Genomic DNA, 21059 nt, shown 5'->3' with positions numbered 1-21059 from the left:
GCGATCGACCAGACTGAAACCGTGGAGAGAGAGTAGAGCATCGTAAAGACATTTTTAACTTGCCCAGAAAAATTGCCACTGTTTCTTCAAACAGCGATCGAGGAAACTTCCTTAGGATCCGGGATTGTCGATAGCAGTTGCGGTAATAAAGGGGAAATTGTGCGGTATCAAGGCTGCAGTCTCGTGCAGCAGAATATTAGCTACGATAACGAGAGGGTGTATTACAGACTTTTACGATAGCACAGTGGAAACACTGCAGCATTATTGGATGACTTTATGTTCAGAGGGATCACGATGTAGCGACTGAATAAAATGAGAAGGATCTGCGGTATGAGACATGATCAGAGAAAATAAGGGTTTGGGCTGTATCAGGGTCTGTGATCATTCCTGATCGTGTATAAGGTTCTGCTAATGTAGCATGGAAGAGAATAGAATGTTGAGGAACAGAGGATGTATACTAGAATCCTATAAGAAGGAAGGAATTTTAGATAATGTGAGAAGGGGTACAGTAGGACCTCGATTATCTGAAATATCCCAAGATTTAAACCTGAAACACCAGATTAGATACTTCTTCAAGCTTTGATCCATGTTCTAGTGTAACCTACTATAATACTTATTACATCGAATATCCGTAACCCTAAAAAGTAACATAAAATGTGAATACTCAAGATTCCACGGTATTGTATAATTTGAATGGTTCGCGTCTGAAGCACATTTGCTTTCTATTACCCATAAACCGAAGGTAAACAACATTCTTCGAGCAGTAATTTTCCATGTCATGAATATCTAATCGAGAGTAAAAAGGTTTTGAAAATAAAGCAACGAATTTGCAATGGGCGATGCTGCTTAAGGCGGTAAAGAGCACGTGTGCACGGTTGTTAGGAATGCAACGTTGAAAGTGGTTTCGCGTGGTCGAGCATCGGTACGTTGACTCTATTCCAACGTGTACCAGGTAGCAGGTGCTCTTGGTCCGTTGGTCGAGGGAAACGCCTGATAACTCGTGCCACGTAGACCCGTACGTGGTATACATATACATATATTTACATCTGCTATAACGTGTTTCTACGGTTCTCGTGCCCTGAACTGATGCGATCACCTGCAGCCTCTTCCTCCTGATCCACGCTTAGAAAGAACGTGCGACATGATAATTTCTGCCTTAGCCACCGACGTGTCCACGGGACTAAATGGGCCTGAATAACAGGACTTTGAATGCCAGCTGGATGAAAGACATTTTCTATGTGGGACGGGTATCAAGAGCGAGTATCTGTGTAACTGTAACGTTTGAAAGTAGCACTTTGATCGCTGGAATTTTTATTAAGAGTCAAAGACTCCTACTCTACACTCTGGATAATTGAATCATAAAAGAAATTTCAATGTTACTTAAATATCATAAATATTTGTATTTCTATGTTCTCTAGTAATATTAGGTTCAATATTTTAATGGAATTGCATAGATTGAAAAGGAATTACCAAAAATGAATGTTTTCATGCTGAAAATAACCAGACTCTTAGCCACAGACAGCGCAATTCGATCTGGCTGAACAGGTTCAATGGTATTCGAAGGTTAAAGTCATTTTTATGGGACTCCCAACGGAGACGTATTCCTCTTTGCTTCTCCGGTTTGCTATTCCTCAGTATTGTCCCAAAGAATAAGGGATACACAGACCTCGACTCTTTTCTCTCCTCCGTGCCAATAATAAGACCTCGTAAACGGCCAGCAATAATTTCTTACTTTCACTTTCTGGTACATTTGCTGTCTTATTCTTGAAAAAGCAATTTCCCTTCCAATTTGCATTTTCGTCTTCCATGAGTTTCCGTTTTCGAAAGTTTTATTTATTTTAATTGAATACAGTGATCAACAAAATTTTGGACAAAAATTGGCCAACTTTGACTAACGATAACTCCACGAAAAATTATCGTAGGATCATGATCTTTCTCTTAAATGAAAGCTTGAAGTCTTAACTTTAAGATACTATGCCTTAATTTTAAGTTTAGAGTACCTCTACTATGGTAGTGCCGTAAATCTGAGGACATGTTTATCGTATTGAAAATCCCAAAGTTTGACGAGATGTACAGGCTTCCTAGAATTTTTTTCGGAGATACCGTTTACAGGAGCTTAAAATTCAAACTTTCCCCTTCAATTTAAAAAAAAGATCAAGTCTCTACGATTTTTTTTCGCAAAGTTACAGTACTTTAAAGTAACCCTTGCATTTCTGTCATTTATTGGTATTACCCCGCGTACCCAAAAAATGCAGGGATTACTTTGAAATACTGTCACATTGCGAAAAACAATCGGAGCGAATTCGTCTTTTTTTTAATTTGAAGGGAAAGATTCAAGCTATACGGTTCTGGAAACTTCACTTCCGAAAAAAATTTTGGCAGGTCTGTGCATTATTCAGTCAAAGTTGGCAATTTTTAACATAAAAAACTCCAAATTTTGATGGAATGCCCAGACTTGTCAAAATTTTTTTCGGAGATGAGGTTTCCAGTAGCATATAGTTTGAATCTTCCCCTTCAATTTAAAAAAAAGTTCAGGTCTCTACGATTTTTTTTCGCAGAGTTACAGTATTTCAAAGTAACCCCTGCATTTTGACAGCAGAACCGATACTATCAATAGATGGCGAAAATGCAAGGGTTACTGTAAAGTGCTGTAACTTTGCGAAAAAAAATCGCATCGACCTCATCTTTTTTTTAAATTAAAGGGGAAGGTTCATACTATAGGTTACTGGAAACCGTATCTCCGAAAAAAATTTTGACAAGTCTGGGCATGACGCCAAACTTACAAACTTCCTACATGGCAAACTGCAAAGTTCGATGGTATGCATAGTTTTGTTAAAATTTTTTTGGGGGATATAATTTACAGTGGCATAAAGTTCCAACCTTCTTCTTTAATTTAAAAAAAAGATGAAGTCATTCCGATTTTTTTTCGCAAAGTTACAGCACTTTAAAGTAGGTCCTGTATTTTGGTCATGTGTTCGCATTACTTCATATGTTATTAAAATGCAAGGGTTACTTTAAAATGCTGTAACTTTGCGAAAAAAAATCGCAGCGACTTGATCTTTTTTTTAAATTGAAGGGGAAGGTTCAGGCTAAATGCCACTGGAAGCCTCATCTTCGAGAAAAATTTTGGCAAGTCTGTGCATCCGATCAAACTTTGCAATTTTCAATATGACAAACATACCCTCAGATTTTTAGAGGGTACATTGGTAGAAGTACATTACACTTAAAATTAAGATGAAGTATCTTAATGTTAGGACTTCAGAACTTATAAAATTCGTTAGGTAATAAAAAATTCATATTATAAATAATTTTGATTTGCTCTTCCCAATTACGAAATAATTCCCCATAGATGTCAATCAGCAAATCGTAGTTCCCCGAACCGTACGCGGAACATCCGGTGCAGCCGGAATTCAGGTTTTCATCGGATTCCTGGGGACCAAGGGCAGACCCCCATGAATTTCGTGGTGGAAAGCAAGAAGGGAGTTCGTTCGACAATAATAACGAACGAAAATAAAAGTAGGCCACGTTGGCTGCAACGGTTCTCACTACGTCTGAGTTCGCACCCCTCGAAGTGTCTCCTTTATGCCTTCGACCGCTTTCTATCTCTCTTCGGCTCCTTTTGCCTACTTCCGGCTGCCAGCTGATTCGAAAGCAGGGGACTCGGGGGTTCTGGCGAAGGGAGGGACTCTCTTGCTTAATTTTAGTCAGCTTGACATCGGGAAACACGTGCTCGGAATGGAACTTTTCCTTTCCGCACCAATCGCTACTTTACGACCGTTTGTCTTAGAAATTGGTAGGGAGTTCTAAGTTTCAGAACTTGTTAAGAAGTTTGAAGAGCCTTCTTATGAGTAATTTGCACGGGGCAGGTGCTTATTATGTGAAATGAATACACAGGAAGTATACAATTTCGCAAGGCAGAAGAAAATATTTTAAAAAAGTCTTTTTTCTCTTAGACCACTCTTTTAATTTGAAAGTAACATCGTGATGAGAGAAAAGATTAAGTGTCAAGTTTTAGAACCTGCTTCTTATCCTCTTGGATTCGTTAGACACACATGCGCGGCTTTCTTGCCACCGTCGCTAATGCGACGTGTCGAAAGAATGATAAGCATTCCCAGACAAAGAACGATCCCAGTCCCAATCATGTGTTATTTTTGTTCTTTTCCTCTGCGTTGCGAGCATACTTCCTCACGCTGCCACTTTCGCCGTAGCTTTCCATTTCCATGGTGCCCACACCACGTGCGGGTACAAGGGAAACAGATGCCTCTGGATGATCGGATATTTTCGGCAATAGTGCCTCTACATTCGAGAATAAGAGGCTTGAAAAATATCTACGTCGGTCAAATATTAATAACACGATGGAAATTTTTCATTATCGCTTATCCAAGGCCTTCGGAGCAACTTGAGCAAAAATAAACACATGGCCAAGGTTGTGCGAACAGAAGATTTTCAAAATTTTAAAGTTTCAAATATTCAAATATTCAAATTTTCAAATTTTTAAATATTCAAATATTCTTTGGAGTTAACTCAGCCAAATCTAAACACATGACCAAAGCTTAGCAAAGAGTAACCTACAATTTTTAATCCTAATCTATTAGAATTGAAACACTTGACTTTATTAGCATAACAGTTTCCCCCTCAAACCGAGACTAGATTCCCAACCTGCACTAGTTTCCTTCGATCTCTGCCCCCGATCGAGGAATTTCTAAACGAGTTTATCTCTGACGAAATGATACCACGATCATTCATCCATACCCAGTCTCCCTGTGCATCCGACGGTCCACATTTCTCGCAAACACAACGAGCTATCATTTACATTCGCGAGCCGTGTAGCCATCAATCAGCTGGTTGAGTAGCCAGCCAAGAAGCAGGGCGACTAAGTACGCCGTGGAAGCAAGAAACCCTATCATTGGTTAATTAATCACAGCCATTTGTGCACCTGCCCAGAGCTCTCGTGAGCCTATTATTAGGCGCCATTACGCGGCTGGGCTCCTCTGCCAAAGCCCTTCGCGACCTCTGACCGTTTCTAAGACATCAGGTCGAAAGAGAGGATCGAGCAGATTTTCGCCGATGGCTAATTTGGGACTGGTATCTTTCTGACGATTCCAAGTAGGATCTCCTTGAGAAGCAAGCACGTTCGTGGCGGGTGGACTGACGACTCAGTAGACGTCGCATTATCGCTCGATTATCCCCGGGAGTAATGACCTCGTTGCTCAAACATTTCTGTTTACGATGCATCAACGCGCCTTGGCGAAGATAAATCGTGGCGAAACGTCACGCCCTAGTACGTGCTAGTGTGATGGAAACGCGAGGGAAGCTGATTGCTTGCGCTTTTGCGTCCTTCCGCGCGTGTGGAAAGCGGAGGGGGTGGGATTAAATATTGATATAGGGAATTTGCTTTGGGAAGTGTAATTACTCATATTGGGAACGCTGCTAACAATTGGTACTGTGTAGATAATCCAGGATTGAAGGTTTAAGACTTTAAGATATTGATAGAGCTAGAGGAGCTTTGAGATACAGAATTCCTAAAAAAGTAAGAATAATTCCAGTGACCATCTATCTCGAAAACTTATGAGATCAAATGGATTTTTCTAATAAAAGATTGTGTCCATAGGTGTGGCACCTTAAACCAAATATTTCCCAAGAGACTAGCGATCCTATCCTTATCTGCCAATAATTCTATGAGTTCTTGTCGATAACATTAACTTGATACTTCTGAATTTTATCTATTTAGTTAGAAAAGTGAAGCCTAATACTGCTTAGTTGAGAATTTTCATCATTCTGTTTCTTGTACAGAAGGTATGAGGAAAGAATTCTTCTCCCTTTTTTACAGCAAGTGCGCTGTCTACGATGTGATTGCTGCTCCAAATGAGCAGTGAAGCCTTTCAACTTCCCATGCGACTAAGGGTCGTAAGGGGAAGTTGCCGTCCAGATCTTAGAAGTGGCACGAACCCATTGAAGCTCATTACACAGATCGTCAATTAGATGTAAGAGGTTTTTTTCTCTTACAACCATCGAGGATCGTTTCGTTCAATTATTAGAAGTTCCAAGTATCGAGCCGCCGAGTGGTGAGAGTTCCAAGACTCCCCTTATCGTGTTTGTAAGTGTTACGTCAGCTAAACTAGGCTAAGCTAGACAGTACTCAATGCTCTGTAACGTATGAAGCAAAGTGCAAGTTTATATCCCACCCAAAGTGAAGAATATCCACATAAATCGCTTCTAAATAAATTGATGAAAGTGATCTAAGTCAAAACTCTGAAAATATTGAATTCATCACTCATTTGCCTTCATTTGCCAGTAATAAATTCAACTTCTCCAGATTTTGTACTTAAATCACGTTCATAACTGCCAGCAGAATTATATCTATACATTAAAAATTGACTACTGTACTAAATAATAAGCTTAATTATCTCGTGGATTCCGCAGCTGATTATCTCACAAGCATTCCCTCTAAATCATCCCTCCAACTTTTAGAGGTTTCGTGTTCTCATTGAGCAGCGCACAGCAACGTCCGAGTGTATTGAGAAATCGGTGCATTGTGCAGGATTGACATTGTTTTACGATCGAGGTGCACAATAACTTACGTGTACGCGAGCGCGAGTTGCAGGGCTGACGGGGTACATCTAAAGGGTCTCGAGTTCGTTACGGAGCAACGTTCTGTGGGGAAGAAACGATCGGGCCGCACTCGTCGACCTTATCGAGGCATCCTCGATTACCATTACCTATAAGGCGAAACACAATATCTCGTTTATCGGGCATCTATGCTGCTCGTGGCCTTGCGTACCTCCTCCTTTGTTGCAAACTTTTTCGCGGCAGTCCAATTAGATCCATTACTGATCGATTTATCGCCTTTCGTGAATCCTCCACGCTAACGATCATCTCCTAGTAGCCAGCTGAAGGTATGGAGGATTTATGGAATTTTTCTTTAAAAATAGAAGTTTTCAATTCTTCGACTACCATGCCATTGGGTTACTTAAATTAGAATCCTTAACAGACCTTGTCAATAACGAACCTCGAAAATATTAAAAAAAGTCGAATATAAAAAGCAGTTGTTACTTCTCCGTTTTTACAGAAAGAAATACAGAGTTATGTAATCGGTCTTTAGAGTACTAAGCATTCTACTGTGCCTACTAATGCGATATTTTTACTGCCACGAGATCAATACCCACATGGCTGCGATCAACCATGCTTCCATGAAAGCACAGCTGCGCAGCTACCTTTTTCAGATGTTCGAAAAGAACGTAGGTAATGGTTCCAAACATGGAATTGCGACAAAACACATTATGCGCTCTAATTCCTCCCGCTGAGGGAATTTCGCTCTGCTGAAAGAAGCAATTCGTTTTGTCAGCGGAGCTCTTACAAGCTTCGAGAACTTGTAGGAACTTCCTATGGAAGGCTCCCAAACATAGCAATTTTTTCCTATCGATCTCGAAACTTTTCTACTGGTGCTTACTGGAAAACATCGTTTCGTAACACTGTATTAGATTTATTCGCGTGCTGGTGTGAAGAGTTGAGGAACAATTTGCAAATTGTGGACATGGCTTCTAGATACTACTTTACTAATCGTTCTTAGTAACATGTGCATGATGAAATCTTTCCAGCCTAAAGCAAGAGATTAGAGTACAATTAGAGCACAGTTTGCAGGGGCCTTAAGAGATCCAACGTCTAACTCCAGCAGTAGCTTTATTAAAAGGAAGTGATGAATCTTTCTAAATATTGTGCCCTACTTATTTTTGAATCCTGATAGCCTGCTCAAAGATACTCTCCCTATCTATACAATACATACTATGTTGAATCTCATTTCTCATAACTATCGTGCAACCTAATTCCATAAAAATTCAGCAACACTGTATCCATGTGCGTAGCAGATTAGACACTATAAGGAAGAAATTCCTGTTAAGTTGCTTGTGAAACGCAACGCTGACCATGCAGACGGTAAACGGTAACGTTCCCTTCTCTTCCAGTTTCTGCTAATCGTGGTAACTCGCTTAGTGTATTGCCCCTAATAGCCAGTCCGCCGATTCTTTTTCGTCGGTGGGCTCGAGCAGCGCAGAAAAGCAGTGGTTTAACGAAACAGAGGATACATTGAAAGATGCGCGCCGTTTGAAACGTCAGTCACCGCGCCTTATTCGATTGTTCTCCGAATTCGTATTGTTCGCCTGATTCAAGGGTTTCGAGCCGACTCATCGACCAGCTGACTTTTCAAACTCCCAAATCGAGCAGCCAGCCCTTACGAACGGTTCCTACTCGAAGGGAGAACAGAGCGTTTCGTTATGCTGAAGGACCCGTTAACGAATAATGTCGTTGCTCGACCGTGCAACTCTCTGCGATGAGGCTACAGCTCCCTGCTTCGTTGCCAAGAACGAGACTTCAAATTACCTATGCATTTTCGATAGACAAGTGTTTGCTCGCGAGATTTATTCTCGTTAAGATCCTTCCCCCTATTCATCACGAGCTGCCAGCTTTTTCCTCAGAGAGTATTTGCAAACTTCATGCAAAGCGTGCTGATTGCTCATTCCACTGAGTCCCCGCAATTACAAAACCCAATCGCGATTCGGGGATTCGCGAGATTGCAAGACGCAAGAAAATTACTGGCTTGATCATCCGGGTTCGATCAGTCAGGATATTGAGACGCAACGAAACCGTGGTTTCTCTTCTTTTCGTGACTAGGCAATTCCAATGGAACCGTTGTCAGCTCGAAAAAGCATTAATTTGTCTGGGAACTGAGTACCGCGGGCGAACAGCATCAAAGACTAACTTATCGAAGTCATAATTACTGTTCCATTGGCTAGAAGCTTCTACTGGCTAATCAAGGAAATTCTGTCGCTTATATTATAATAAAAACTCACAGTTTTATGAGAATGAAATGTGCAAATGATTCTCTTAATAGAGAAGTGTAGTTCAGTGAGAATTAGAAAATAAAATTATTGTATTTAAAAAGTGCTAGGGATTTTACTGTAACTTCAAAAGCGACAGAACTTTTTGGTTACCAATAGTCACTAGCTGGTTGATAATATCGCAGATAATGTTACATATAATAGTAGCAAAGCTAATTTACATAGCCCCTGTACGACAAAGCTATTGCTTATTATTTGTAGCTGACTTTCTCATCAATTCCTGTCACATTTCATTGTCCAATGGAACCAGTTCTAATAAGTGTCTATTTGAAAGGTGACTACTAGTTCATCGTTACTTATCAGTTGCAGTTATTACCCTGTGTACTTATCTTCCACGGATGATCGAGTACTTTGCCACGACTAAATGCACGTTTATACATAAAGTACACCGTGCGGAACTACTGAATGAAGACCATCGAACAACTTCTGCGTTACTAGGGAGCACATTCACGATCAGCCGCGCCAGTTTCTCAAGAACTTTCTATTTCCGCTTCATCCAAGCGTAGCGTTTAATTTCTTCTTACGTCAACCTTTTCCGAGCCTCTTCTGATCCTCACGCGCTTCCTCTGAAACCTACTATACATATGTACACCTTGTACTGTGATATTGAATTTTTCGATACAGAAGTGGTGGAAAATGATAGGTGAAACTGGAATTCAATGATAGAGCAGACATTCAATTCTTCAAGTCAAGTAATAAGTAATAGTTAACATACTATTCATTCGTAGAAGATTAATCTCTGAAGGACAAGTAGCTAAGTGAGAAAAAGAGTCACAATCCCCTGAAGCAATCCCTGAAGAAAGAATTGAAAGAAAAATTTCCACTTGCAATTTGAAACGTTCAGAAAAACCTATTTCTTCGTCAACAATGAAAAATTGTTGACTTACGAGGGTGTGAAACATGAAGAATCAGCCAATATCCATCGAATAGCAAACCGAGGCTCGAAACTAGTGTAAATCACACCCGTTCGAAATTACGACGTCGCGGTCCATCGAGATTTAATTAACTGCACGTGTTCTGGTGCAGTTATCGGGTACTTAAAACACCGCCTAGGTTCTTGCTCGCTTCGAAGCTCAGCCACGAACGATATGGATGATGCTCGTCGTTGAAAACGCACCGAGACGCAGTATTTAATTAAAACGGTCGTTTTATCGCCTGTAAACCAGCTATAGAAGATCTACGCACCCGGGCCCTATCGACTGCGTAAAACGTCAGCGGATCTATGCAAACGATCTAAGACCACGTAAACGCGCGTCCAGGCTGGATAAGCTCGTATCAGGCTGCAATCTCATCGTCAGAAAAAATCCCTCTGGAAATCCAGGGAGTTGGGGGATGGAACGAACGCGAGGAATGCGTGGCTGACGAGTCAGCTGTCTCCTACCTCTCCGACAGGAGAGTCTTTAAAAAATGCGGAGACCTGTGGGAGTCGACTGGATCCCTCGGCGTTAGGGGCCCTGGAGGAAGAAGCCTCAGCTGTTTGCCGATGGAAGCCGTAGGATGCTTTTTACGCCGTCTAACTCGACCTGCAGCCCGTTCCGCCGTGCAACAGTGAACAGAACCTCTGGCTGTTACTGGATACAGTCATGCATGGTAATACGCGGCTGATATGCTCCAACGGTAACATGGTGTTACCTGGCGGTCGAGGGTGTTCGATCTTTCGCCGAGGAATAAAGGGCAAGCCGTGGAAAAGTGGCGAGAGGCTGGCTCGAGGACACGGAAGTGGAAAAGGGAGGGGGAAGCGCGACGTGTGGATCGCATTTCGAGGGCAGGACACGCTCCAAACCTGGCGGAACGAAAGCACGTGCTTCCTCGGTTCGACGAGTCTCAGGATGCATCGAGGAATACGCTTGGAAAGGCGCGCCTAGCGTGACGATCCCAAGAGCAACGTCGGCGTTTCGAACAACGTCGCATTTACTGTTTCGCAGCCGACAGGGATAAGAAATCCCCTGGCCGGTTTCCTTGGGTTTATAACCTTTCTGAGGAACAGCCGAGGTGATTGCGCAGGGGGGTGCTTAATTAACGTTGACTTGGCGCCGTCACGAGCGGCTGTACAGGCGGAATAGAATCTACTGGCTGCTCAAGGACACTTTCTAGCTGCCGGAGCTGGTGAATGGGAATTTCGTATCTAGGGAAGTCCCTGCTGAGGAATTCTTTTTCATACTTTCTAGCAAAGTAGAAACTTGGGAAGGCAGGTTTCTTATGTCCTACAAGTACTTACTTGGAGGTCTTTGTATGGGATTTTATCTACCATACTTGGTAGCGGAAGTTCTGGTGATTGTTAGGTAATAGCAATTTCTAAAGAATCTGATACATAAATATCGAGAACACAAAGTACCTATGCTACTATATTACAGGTATTTAGAATGGAAGAAATTTATTTGCGAGTACCGTCGTTCACTATTTTTAGGAAAACCAAAGTGGGATTTCATGAGCATGAGTTGACCATGATAATGAATCCCATACTGCAAACTTGTCGGTGATATCTGACTGACTATAAATCCTTGCAAAGCTAAACTAACTTCAATCTAAGCTAAAATAGCCAGTCACTTCTGACCTCTCAACCCAGGACGAAGCCTCTAACGAAGCTCTACTCCCTCAAAGAACCTTCCCTCAACTAAAATTGCAAAATAAGTCAAGCACTCATCAAACAATCCTTTCCCCCAAGAAATCGCAGCGTGCAAACCTGATTAGGCGCAGTTACGACTTCCAGTTCCCAGAACCCAGCAAGTATCGAAGGAAACCGCGCGCTGCGAACTCCTCCCGACCTGTCCAACAATGGGCCACCTGCAGGCAGCGAATTTCTTGCGACGATTAATCACAGGGAAACTGACTTCCCCGACAATTAGGCATTCCATGAACGGTCGGGATAAAGGTGTCGTTAATATCCGCTGGGTGGAGGTTTTTATCTGACGGAAGCTCGTTCGTCTTATCCCAGCGAGAGCGCGACAAGAGAACAAGGGACTCTTTGTAAGATTGTGCCACGAGAGGCGGTTAATCCTTCGTCCTCGGGTGAAACTCGCTTTCGGCATCGAGATCCGTTTCCCACGGTAAGCCAGGTAACCTGGAGCGTTTTCCCTGTAATGTGGGTCTCCGCGATACCATCCCTCTCCCCTCCATCTATGCTTCCCCTTCTTATCCTCGCCTTGTGCCCGTCCTTGCTTATCTTTCTCTCTCTTCCTTTCCCCTCTTCATCTTCCCCCTCCCCACTCTCTCTCTCTCTCTCTCTCTCTTTCTCCCCCTTTAGGTCTTCGTCCCTCCTGCACCGAAGTCACCGTTTGGCCTGTGAAATCGGCGAGGAGCGTCTTTAACGATTCCTCCCGGTCAGGTAGAAAGAAAGGATTGCCGAGGAAGTTCAGCAATCGACGTAACGCCGCTGATGCATTCGCTGGCCGCGGCCAATGGAATGCTAATGCGAGCCGAGTTCAGACGCCTTCGATTTCTGCCGTGATGAACGGTACACGGAGATCCTGCCCGTTTAGCCTAAGCTTCAGGACCAGGCTTTGCACTTTCGATGCATTGTGTTTGCGTGAGCCGGGCTAGCTGGCGTTTAAGAGACTCCTGGGTGGGATAATAGAGACGGGACTCTTGAACTTTCGCGGAAGAAACGTTTTCGTGGGAATAATTCTTAGGTTGGATTAAGTTGTTGCGATTGTTTTGATAGAAGGGAGAGAAATTGGTAGCTTGGATTATGTGATGTAGATGATTTTAATATAGAGGGTAAAAGAGTTCTTTGATTGGTCTTTGTAGGAGACTGATTTTTTGTACTTTTGTAAATTAGCATTTTAGTTTTTCTATTTGATTACAGATGTGAGGACGATTTTCATGTCGCGGTCAATTGTATATGTTCAATAGTCTGATTGATGAGGTTAATACAGGCACTTATGGGATCCTTTCTCCCTTAGTGAAGGAATGATATTCAAAGAATTGGCTAAAAACGTAGTATTCGTATAACAATTCGTGCGCGTTACTTAGCAAATATGATGATAAATTTCCGATTAATATGGAAATTCCATGTGCATACTATACTCTGAAATAATATTTGACTGCGGGAATATTACGCTTCCCGTACTGTTATGAATATTTATATTCATTACAGTTTTTCTGTGCATATCAATTTTCATTATATCTGTCTACTGTATTATCATATTAAAAAAGCAGCATACAGTGTGCAGAATTTCTTTAAGTGATACGACAGAAGTTATGACAATAATTACTTTCAAAAATTGCATTTAAAAAAACATATTTATACTCTATTTTATCAAACCTATTTTTAAAGTTTAAACAAAGTATATCTATAGAGGAGTTAATACTTCTTTGTATATTATTTGACTTTCAAGAAAGTGTGGTCTACTAAACCTGCAGGAACAAGTGAATTGATTTTCGCGTGTAGGAGTATAGAGGTGCGTGTTGCAATTTAGACTTGAATAATTAAAATAGAGAGAGTTCAGAGAGGCGCAGTTGATTTTACATGCAAAAAGAAATAAAAAATGTAGAATACAATCTGCCTGAAATGGTCCTAGGTTTTAGAGACAATTTTTCGATTAATAATTGGAGGACATAGTAAAAGAAAAAACAAATTTCTCGATTTTTGTATCATTCTCTCCATATCAATCACAAAAGACAGTATTCCCACTCCAAAAATCTCTTACTTTTCATCCTAAACTCAACCCAGGTAAAATTGTTCCTCCAATTCCACTTCAAATAAAAAAATTCCCCGCCTAAGTCTCTTCCAGCAAACAAACTCTAACCTAGCAACAGCTCTGTACCTGAGAGCCAACCTGACCCACGTCCTCTTTCGCTATTTCTCAGGATAGCATAAAAACAAATACAATCATCCACTTCTCAACATAGTATACGAAGCAATTTATACTACTAACACTCCCTCGTTCGTAATACAACTTAAATAAATTCCCCTTACTAAAATGAAAAAAGCAGTAAGACGCTCCACGAAAAGAATTGAAAAAGAAATAAACCTAGGTTAGCCTGTCTCTGAGATAAAAAATGATTCGCTAAAAGCTCCACTATGCATTTGCATCAACTGCACTCAGTGTCCCGAACTCCAAGAACACGTATCGCAAACACACCTTCCCCTTTCGACTCCCCGATCCCCGACAACGGATCGCCTGTGCATCGGGCCGATAAGATCAAGGTGAACGAATTGTACTTACGGACTGGTACTTTCTTCGGGTCGACAGCGGCGAGACGTTCCTCGACCTTGTCGATCCTCTGTCGCAGCCGGCTGCTCCGATCGGCGACCGCCGTGAGCTCGGCGGTGAGCTCAGCGAAGATGTCCTCGGCGGTGGTGAAGAGGGACGCGAGCTGCTTGAGGGAAACGGTCAGCGCGCCGTTCGCCACCGCCTCCAATTCGGCGCCCACTGGCCAGCCCTGAGGGGTCGATCCCGCTGGCACGTGACCGCGGCACAAGTAGCGCGGCTCCACTTTTCGCAGCACGAACGGCATGATTTCTTAGGGGAACAAACACCTCCACACATAACACCGAGCCGAGGGGAATACGCGATCCTTCGACCGTTTCGAGCGCGGTTCTATCGTCACCAGATCGCGCTGCGCCGAGAGAGATCGTCTGCGCCGATGATCGAAACGACCGCTCGATTTTTCATCCCGCGCGAATCAACGCGGACAGAACGCCACGGCTCCATTTTACGCCCGATTACTGACGATTGCCACCGAGATTCTTGGTAGACTCGACGCACTGCACTTCTTCAATAACACTGTTCTTCACTTCGGGAGAGGAGCTCGAAGGCTAGTCTCTTAGGACGCATTCTCGCGGCGACTGCCAGGATGCTCCGCGGCGACTGACGCACGTTTCACTGGATCAGTTGGGGATTTTTGGTAGGGGGCGTTCGTGGAGGGTGATCGAGAGGAATACGAGGCGGATGTGATGGGAGTTGGAGTTGATTTTGGAGAGGGCTGTCATATTGTCATTGACAATGAGATAGAGGCGAGGAATTGTGAGAGTGGCGTAGCAACGTCTGCGCGACGCGACGACGGTACGCGAAGTGCCGGCCGGCTGCCCGCCGCGTCGCCGAACCGTTGTTCGGTTAGTCTCATTCAACTTGAAGGCGATGAAAGCGCCCTTCGCGGGAATATGAAGCTGCCATCTCTTGAGGGTTTCGGGTAGCTGGGATGGGATGCTGAGTATCTCTCTGTGGTCGGTAATGTGAGATTCTGTTGGCATTTGTACGTGTTGGACTCTGACGAGCTACAGGACAGGGTACAGTACAGTGTATGTACAGTCGGTAGACTGCGGATCTTGATGTCACAGTCGAGTATGCAGGATAGAGCAGACATTACTGACATATCGATTTTTCGAAAGAACACTGGTATTTGAACGCCCTCTGCGATTTTTGAGCGATGGATGTTAGAAACGTACTCTTTTCACGCTGATAGTGCCGGCAAACGAGAAAACGTTCCTACCATACCGCCCAATATACAAGGTGTCCAACTAAACTATGCTCCTTATTTATCCCGATAATTTCAAGTAATAAGCAAAAATAGTATATACAAAGAATAAGTTGTAGCAGAAAATTTATGTCAGGATAAATACAAATCGCCAGGTAAAGGTATTAAAGAAAAATGGCTGAAAACTTTAAGGGTAGATAGTATACAGGCCAATCTTTCCTTCACAAAAATATAAAAGTCTAAAACCTAAATTAGTATGCCAAAGATATTTGACCAAAGGTCAAGCTGTCACTGGATAAAGTGGTTTAGGGTAGCCCACGATAATTCAGGAAGTTCTTCCAGAGGATCACCATAACGATCCGCACCCGTCGGAGACTCCAGAGTGAATGACCAGAATAGGGGAAGCCAATTATTGAATTGCGAGATTAATCGAATGAGGAATATTTCCGAAAAATTAATATTTCCCATTGAACAATTACCGCCACAGCAACTATTGCTATATATATTGTTAATAACAATCGCAAGCAGTGACTGATGCAAGTTATAAACATTTATAATTGTTAGTTACTGAAATGTTAAGAAATTTTCAAGAATTGCGAGATTAATCGAACGAAACATAATTTAAGAAAAGTTAATAATTTCTACATTTATTAACCAACACTTACAAATATCAATAATTTACACAAGCGCACACTGTCTGTGATTGTTACTAATAATATGTATACCAGAAATTGTTGCTGAGATGATTATTTTATGAAAAATATCGATTTTTCGCAAAATATTATTCGTTAGATCAATCTCAAAGTTCTAATCAGCCGAACAATTTCTCTGATTGGTTCTTCTTCTTCCCCAACACAGTATAAATACTCCAGCAGGAGCACGAGTGTCTCACTCGCCGCGGGTCCTCCGGCGGGTGCGGACCTCCCTGGGGATCCTGGAGGAACTCCTGGACCCTGGCCAGCCCTGGGCCTCAGTCAACCTGGACCCCTGGACACAACTGACCAGTGGTCAGCTGGCCGATGACCAGTGGTCATCTTGGCTGAATGGTGAGTTTTAGCACAAATAACAATTTTTTTTTTCTGTTGGCTCTATTTTGCATATACCCCCCCTTTTTGCGCTCTTTTGCGCTTTTTAACGCGATTTTGTGTCATTTGCACCCTCGTGCACCCTCGTGCGCCCTTGTGCGCCTTGTGCACACGTTGTGCATGACTACTGGTCATCTTGACTGACCAGTCAGTTTTTATATAAATTAAAAATTTTCTTTTTTTGTTGGCCCTATTTTACAAATACTCCCCTTTTTGCGCTTTTTTGCGCTTTTTTACGCGATTTTATCCTATGTGCGCCTTCGTGCACCCTTGTGCACCCATGTGCGCCCTTTTGTGCTTTTTTGAGCTTTTTTGTGCTCTTTTATGCTCTTTAATAATCAACTGAAAATATCAGAAGAAGATCAATCTAATTAATATTTTTAATTTTTACGTTTGTTTTCTATTCTTGTTTTTGATTTGATGTCGTATCCCCCGAGGGATGGTATTAACATTTTTAATTTTTAGTTTCACAGAGTTTATGTAACGATAGAATGAAAGTTTTGAAACACGTAATTGGTCAAACACATTTTTCTTTTCTTTTGCTGTAATATGTTACTACGGAATTTCTCAAATTTTTCGAAGGTTGTGGACTGTTGTCTATCCTCTATATTTTGTAGAAAGCTCCTCAAATTCCATAGCTGATTCTAATTTCTCACTTTACAGGTTTTAAGAAAACATCGAATGAAGATATTAAAAGTAGGTAATTAAATTAAATTTTCTAAACAAAATTGCCAACCTTGTTTAGTTCTGTTTTCTTTTGAAAAATGTCCTCTCTTGATTCAGGGTTTGGATTGTTCTATCAATCCTTTCTCGTTTCTGTGATTTTTATATGGGTCTCCAGCACAGCAACCTCCTCGTGGTGAGACCCGGGCCGGTTCTGTCCGGGCCAATGGCTGTGCCATCGTTGGGGTATTTTTGGGGAGGCTCCCCCAATCATTTATATTAACTTGAAGATTGAAGAACGAAGACATCGCATCCACCGAGGGATTCACCGCTTCTAGTATATAAGTCGCAATCGCGTAGAATATTTTTAAGACCCTACTTCTAAGTTTGCATTGTAAAGTCATTGTAACACTGCCAAGTTGTCATTTCTTAACTCTCTTTGCTCGGTTACTTCCTCCTCACCTTCTGTGAGGAGGTCATCTGCTTCTCTTAGTAGAAGCAAATGTCCAACTGTGGAATCGGCGGTCGATGGAGCTTGTTCTTCTTCCCTTGGGGGTTTGTACTAGCGAGAGACGATGTGGACACCGAATGGTGTGTGGTATGACACACTTGCAGGTGGAAACCCCACAGTTCAATCAGGCAACTGATTGTGCTGTGAGGTGCCAGTCGCCTTCTTCTAGTACCCGCCTTCAAGGTGGAAGGACTCGCACCACCGATTGTCTATTTCATGGTTGCCTTACGCGGTAGACTTTAACTATTCCCACTCTTTTCTCAATGATTACTTGGCACTTCTCTAGTTTAAAGTGCAAGCTAAAGATATGGATGGAATTTGATTTCCATCCATGTCTTTGGTTTACTAGTTCAACCTATAGACTTTAAGATTTTAACTTAAGATCATATCCTTAAGACTACGGAAGACATCTCATCCGCCGAGGGATTCAAAACCTTTGGTTCGTAAAGTTCAGTCTTTACTCTTTATTGTTCGTATCAATGAAGACGTCGCATCCGCCGAGGGATTCACCGCTTCTAGTATATAAGTCGCAATCGCGTAGAATATTTTTAAGACCCTACTTCTAAGTTTGCATTGTAAAGTCATTGTAACACTGCCAAGTTGTCATTTCTTAACTCTCTTTGCTCGGTTACTTCCTCCTTACCTTCTGTGAGGAGGTTATCTGCTTCTCTTAGTAGAAGCAAATGTCCAACTGTGGAATCGGCGGTCGATGGAGCTTGTTCTTCTTCCCTTGGGGGTTTGTACTAGCGAGAGACGATGTGGACACCGAATGGTGTGTGGTATGACACACTTGCAGGTGGAAACCCCACAGTTCAATCAGGCAACTGATTGGCCTGTGAGGTGCCAGTCGCCTTCTTCTAGTACCCGCCTTCAAGGTGGAAGGACTCGCACCACCGATTGTCTATTTCATGGTTGCCTTACGCGGTAGATTCTAAATATTCCCAATCTCTACTCCATGATTACTTGGCACATCTCTACTATAAGAACTAAGTTGAAGGTGTGGATGGAACTTGACTTCCATTTATGCCTTTGACTTGTTAGTTTAAGATTTTTGTAAAGGGAGATCGATGGAACTTTGGTTCCATCTATTTCCCTGTGGGTCTCCCGCACAGCAACCTCCTCGTGGTGAGACCTGGGGCGGCTCTGTCCGTGCTAATGGCTGTGCATCTTGTATTAGATGTAAGGGTCCTTAGGTAGGGGTGTATATCAATTTGTTCGTTCTCTTGAACCTCTATCGTTTCTTTAATATTCTTGGGAAGACTCCCTTAATGATTTATGTATTTCTTTTTGACTTCTGGTTCTGCTCTTCTTCTTGGAGAGGCTCCTTCATTCATTCACCTCTTGTTGATTTCATCACTAATAACACATCATCACTTGAAGATCATTGATCGAACGAAGTCATTGTATCCCCCGAGGGATTTTATTTGCATTTCTAATTTTTAATATTTCAGGGTTTAGGTGAACATCGAATTAAAGTGTGAAAAGAAGAATACCATCAGTGCTAACGTCGTTCAATTCTGTTTTCTGTTTAAATATGTTGTCTCTTGACTCTGGGTTTGGATTGTTCTGTTGATCCTTTCTCATTTCTATGATCTCCATATGGGTCTCCAGCACAGCAACCTCCTCGTGGTGAGACCCGGGCCGGTTCTGTCCGGGCCAATGGCTGTGCCAACGTTGGGGTATTCTTGGGGAGGCTCCCCCAATCATTCATATATTCTTCTTCATACTCTTTCTTCGATGATTCTCTCTTTACTCTTAACTTGAATATTGAAGAACGAAGACGTCGCATCCGCCGAGGGATTTCATTTCCATTTCCAATTTTTAACATTTCAGGGTTTAGCTGAACATTGAACGAAAGCATTAAAAGAAGAATTCAATTAAATGCCAACGTCGTTCAATTTTGTTTTCTGTTTAAGTATGTTCTGTCTTGGTGCGGGGTTCGAGTTGTGTCGATCCTTTCTGATCTCTGTATTATTCCTAAGAAGATTCAGTAGGTCATTCAATTATATTTTGTTCTATTTGTTGAAATGAAGTTTTTCATTCTCTTCGAAGGCTATGGATCCTCCGATCGATCCTCTATCATTCTGTAAAAGGCTCTTCAGCACTCATTGCTGATCCTAATGTTCATTATTTTAGTGATCTTTCAATTTTATTATTTTCAAGGATTAAGGTGAACATAATATCTACGTTAAACGAAGACACAGCATCCGTCGAGGGACTTCATTACTTCTATTTTGTAAAGTTTTGTCTATGCTCTACGAACGAAGAAATCGCATCCACCGAGGGATTCCATCGCCTCTTGTTTTGAAGCCTTTTTAGATTTAGATTCTAAGATTTTTGTAAAGTGATATCGATGGAACTTCGATTCCATCTTCGCTGGTTCTCTTCTTATTATCAACTTGAAGATTGAAGAACGAAGACGTCGCAACCGCCGAGGGATTCACCGCTTTTAGTATATAAGTCGCAATCGCGTAGAATATTTTTAAGACCCTACTTCTAAGTTTGCATTGTAAAGTCATTGTAACACTGCCAAGTTGTCATTTCTTATCTCTCTTTGCTCGGTTACTTCCTCCTCACCTTCTGTGAGGAGGTCATCTGCTTCTCTTAGTAGAAGCAAATGTCCAACTGTGGAATCGGCGGTCGATGGAGCTTGTTCTTCTTCCCTTGGGGGTTTGTACTAGCAAGAGACGATGTGGACACCGAATGGTGTGTGGTATGACACACTTGCAGGTGGAAACCCCACAGTTCAATCAGGCAACTGATTGGCCTGTGAGGTGCCAGTCGCCTTCTTCTAGTACCCGCCTTCAAGGTGGAAGGACTCGCACCACCGATTGTCTATTTCATGGTTGCCTTACGCGGTAGACTCTAAATATTCCCAATCTCTACTCTATGATTACTTGGCACTTCTCTGCTTTGAGATCCAAGGAAAAGGCGTGGATGGAACGTGGCTTCCATCCATGTCTTTGCCTTCCTAGTTTAAATTCACTGTACAATTGTCGAGTTGTCATTTCTTAACTTCTTTTTTTGATACTTGTTCCTCATCTTTGGTGAGGAAGTCACCGCTGCTTCTCTTGGTAGAAGCATGTGACCAACCGTGGAATCGTCGGTCGGTGGAGCGTGTTCTCCTCTTGGGGGTCTGTACTAGGAGTGACGCCACGGACACAGTAGGGTGTGTGGAAAGACACACTCGACTGTGGAAACTACACGTTTCCGCCTTTTGCACATTCTCTTTACCAGCCTGTCGGAATTAGGTCTACTTCGGTAGCTCCTATGTGGCAGCAGGGAGCAATGGTCAATTGACTGAATCGTGTAGTGCCGTACGCCTCTCCGACCTACCGGCCTTCAAGTGGTAGACCTCGCACCATCGCCCGTCTATTTCACGGTTGCATTAGCTGTAGAGTCCAATTCAATCAAACCATTCCTAATGATAACTCGACAATTTCCTACTTTACGATCCAAGCTAAAGGCATGCATGGAACTTGGCTT

At 42.4% G+C, this 21059-nt stretch overlaps 1 protein-coding gene across 1 annotated transcript in view; it reads right to left on the bottom strand.

The window, feature by feature from the left end:
* The window catches only part of Gukh (NHS actin remodeling regulator GUK-holder), a 75473-nt gene extending 61119 nt beyond the window's left edge, over window positions 1-14354 (bottom strand). Inside the window, exon 1 of the mRNA XM_076392261.1 lies at window positions 14063-14354. Within this exon, the coding sequence (XP_076248376.1) occupies window positions 14063-14354 (292 nt within the window). The remainder of the gene's footprint in view (window positions 1-14062) is intronic.
* Window positions 14355-21059: the final 6705 nt, after the last annotated feature.

The sequence above is a fragment of the Calliopsis andreniformis genome, chromosome 2, assembly GCF_051401765.1.
Source record: "Calliopsis andreniformis isolate RMS-2024a chromosome 2, iyCalAndr_principal, whole genome shotgun sequence".
Classification (NCBI taxonomy): Eukaryota; Metazoa; Arthropoda; class Insecta; order Hymenoptera; family Andrenidae; genus Calliopsis; species Calliopsis andreniformis.
Note: the sequence above shows the minus strand (reverse complement) of the source record. Positions and strands in the feature narration are given on the sequence as shown.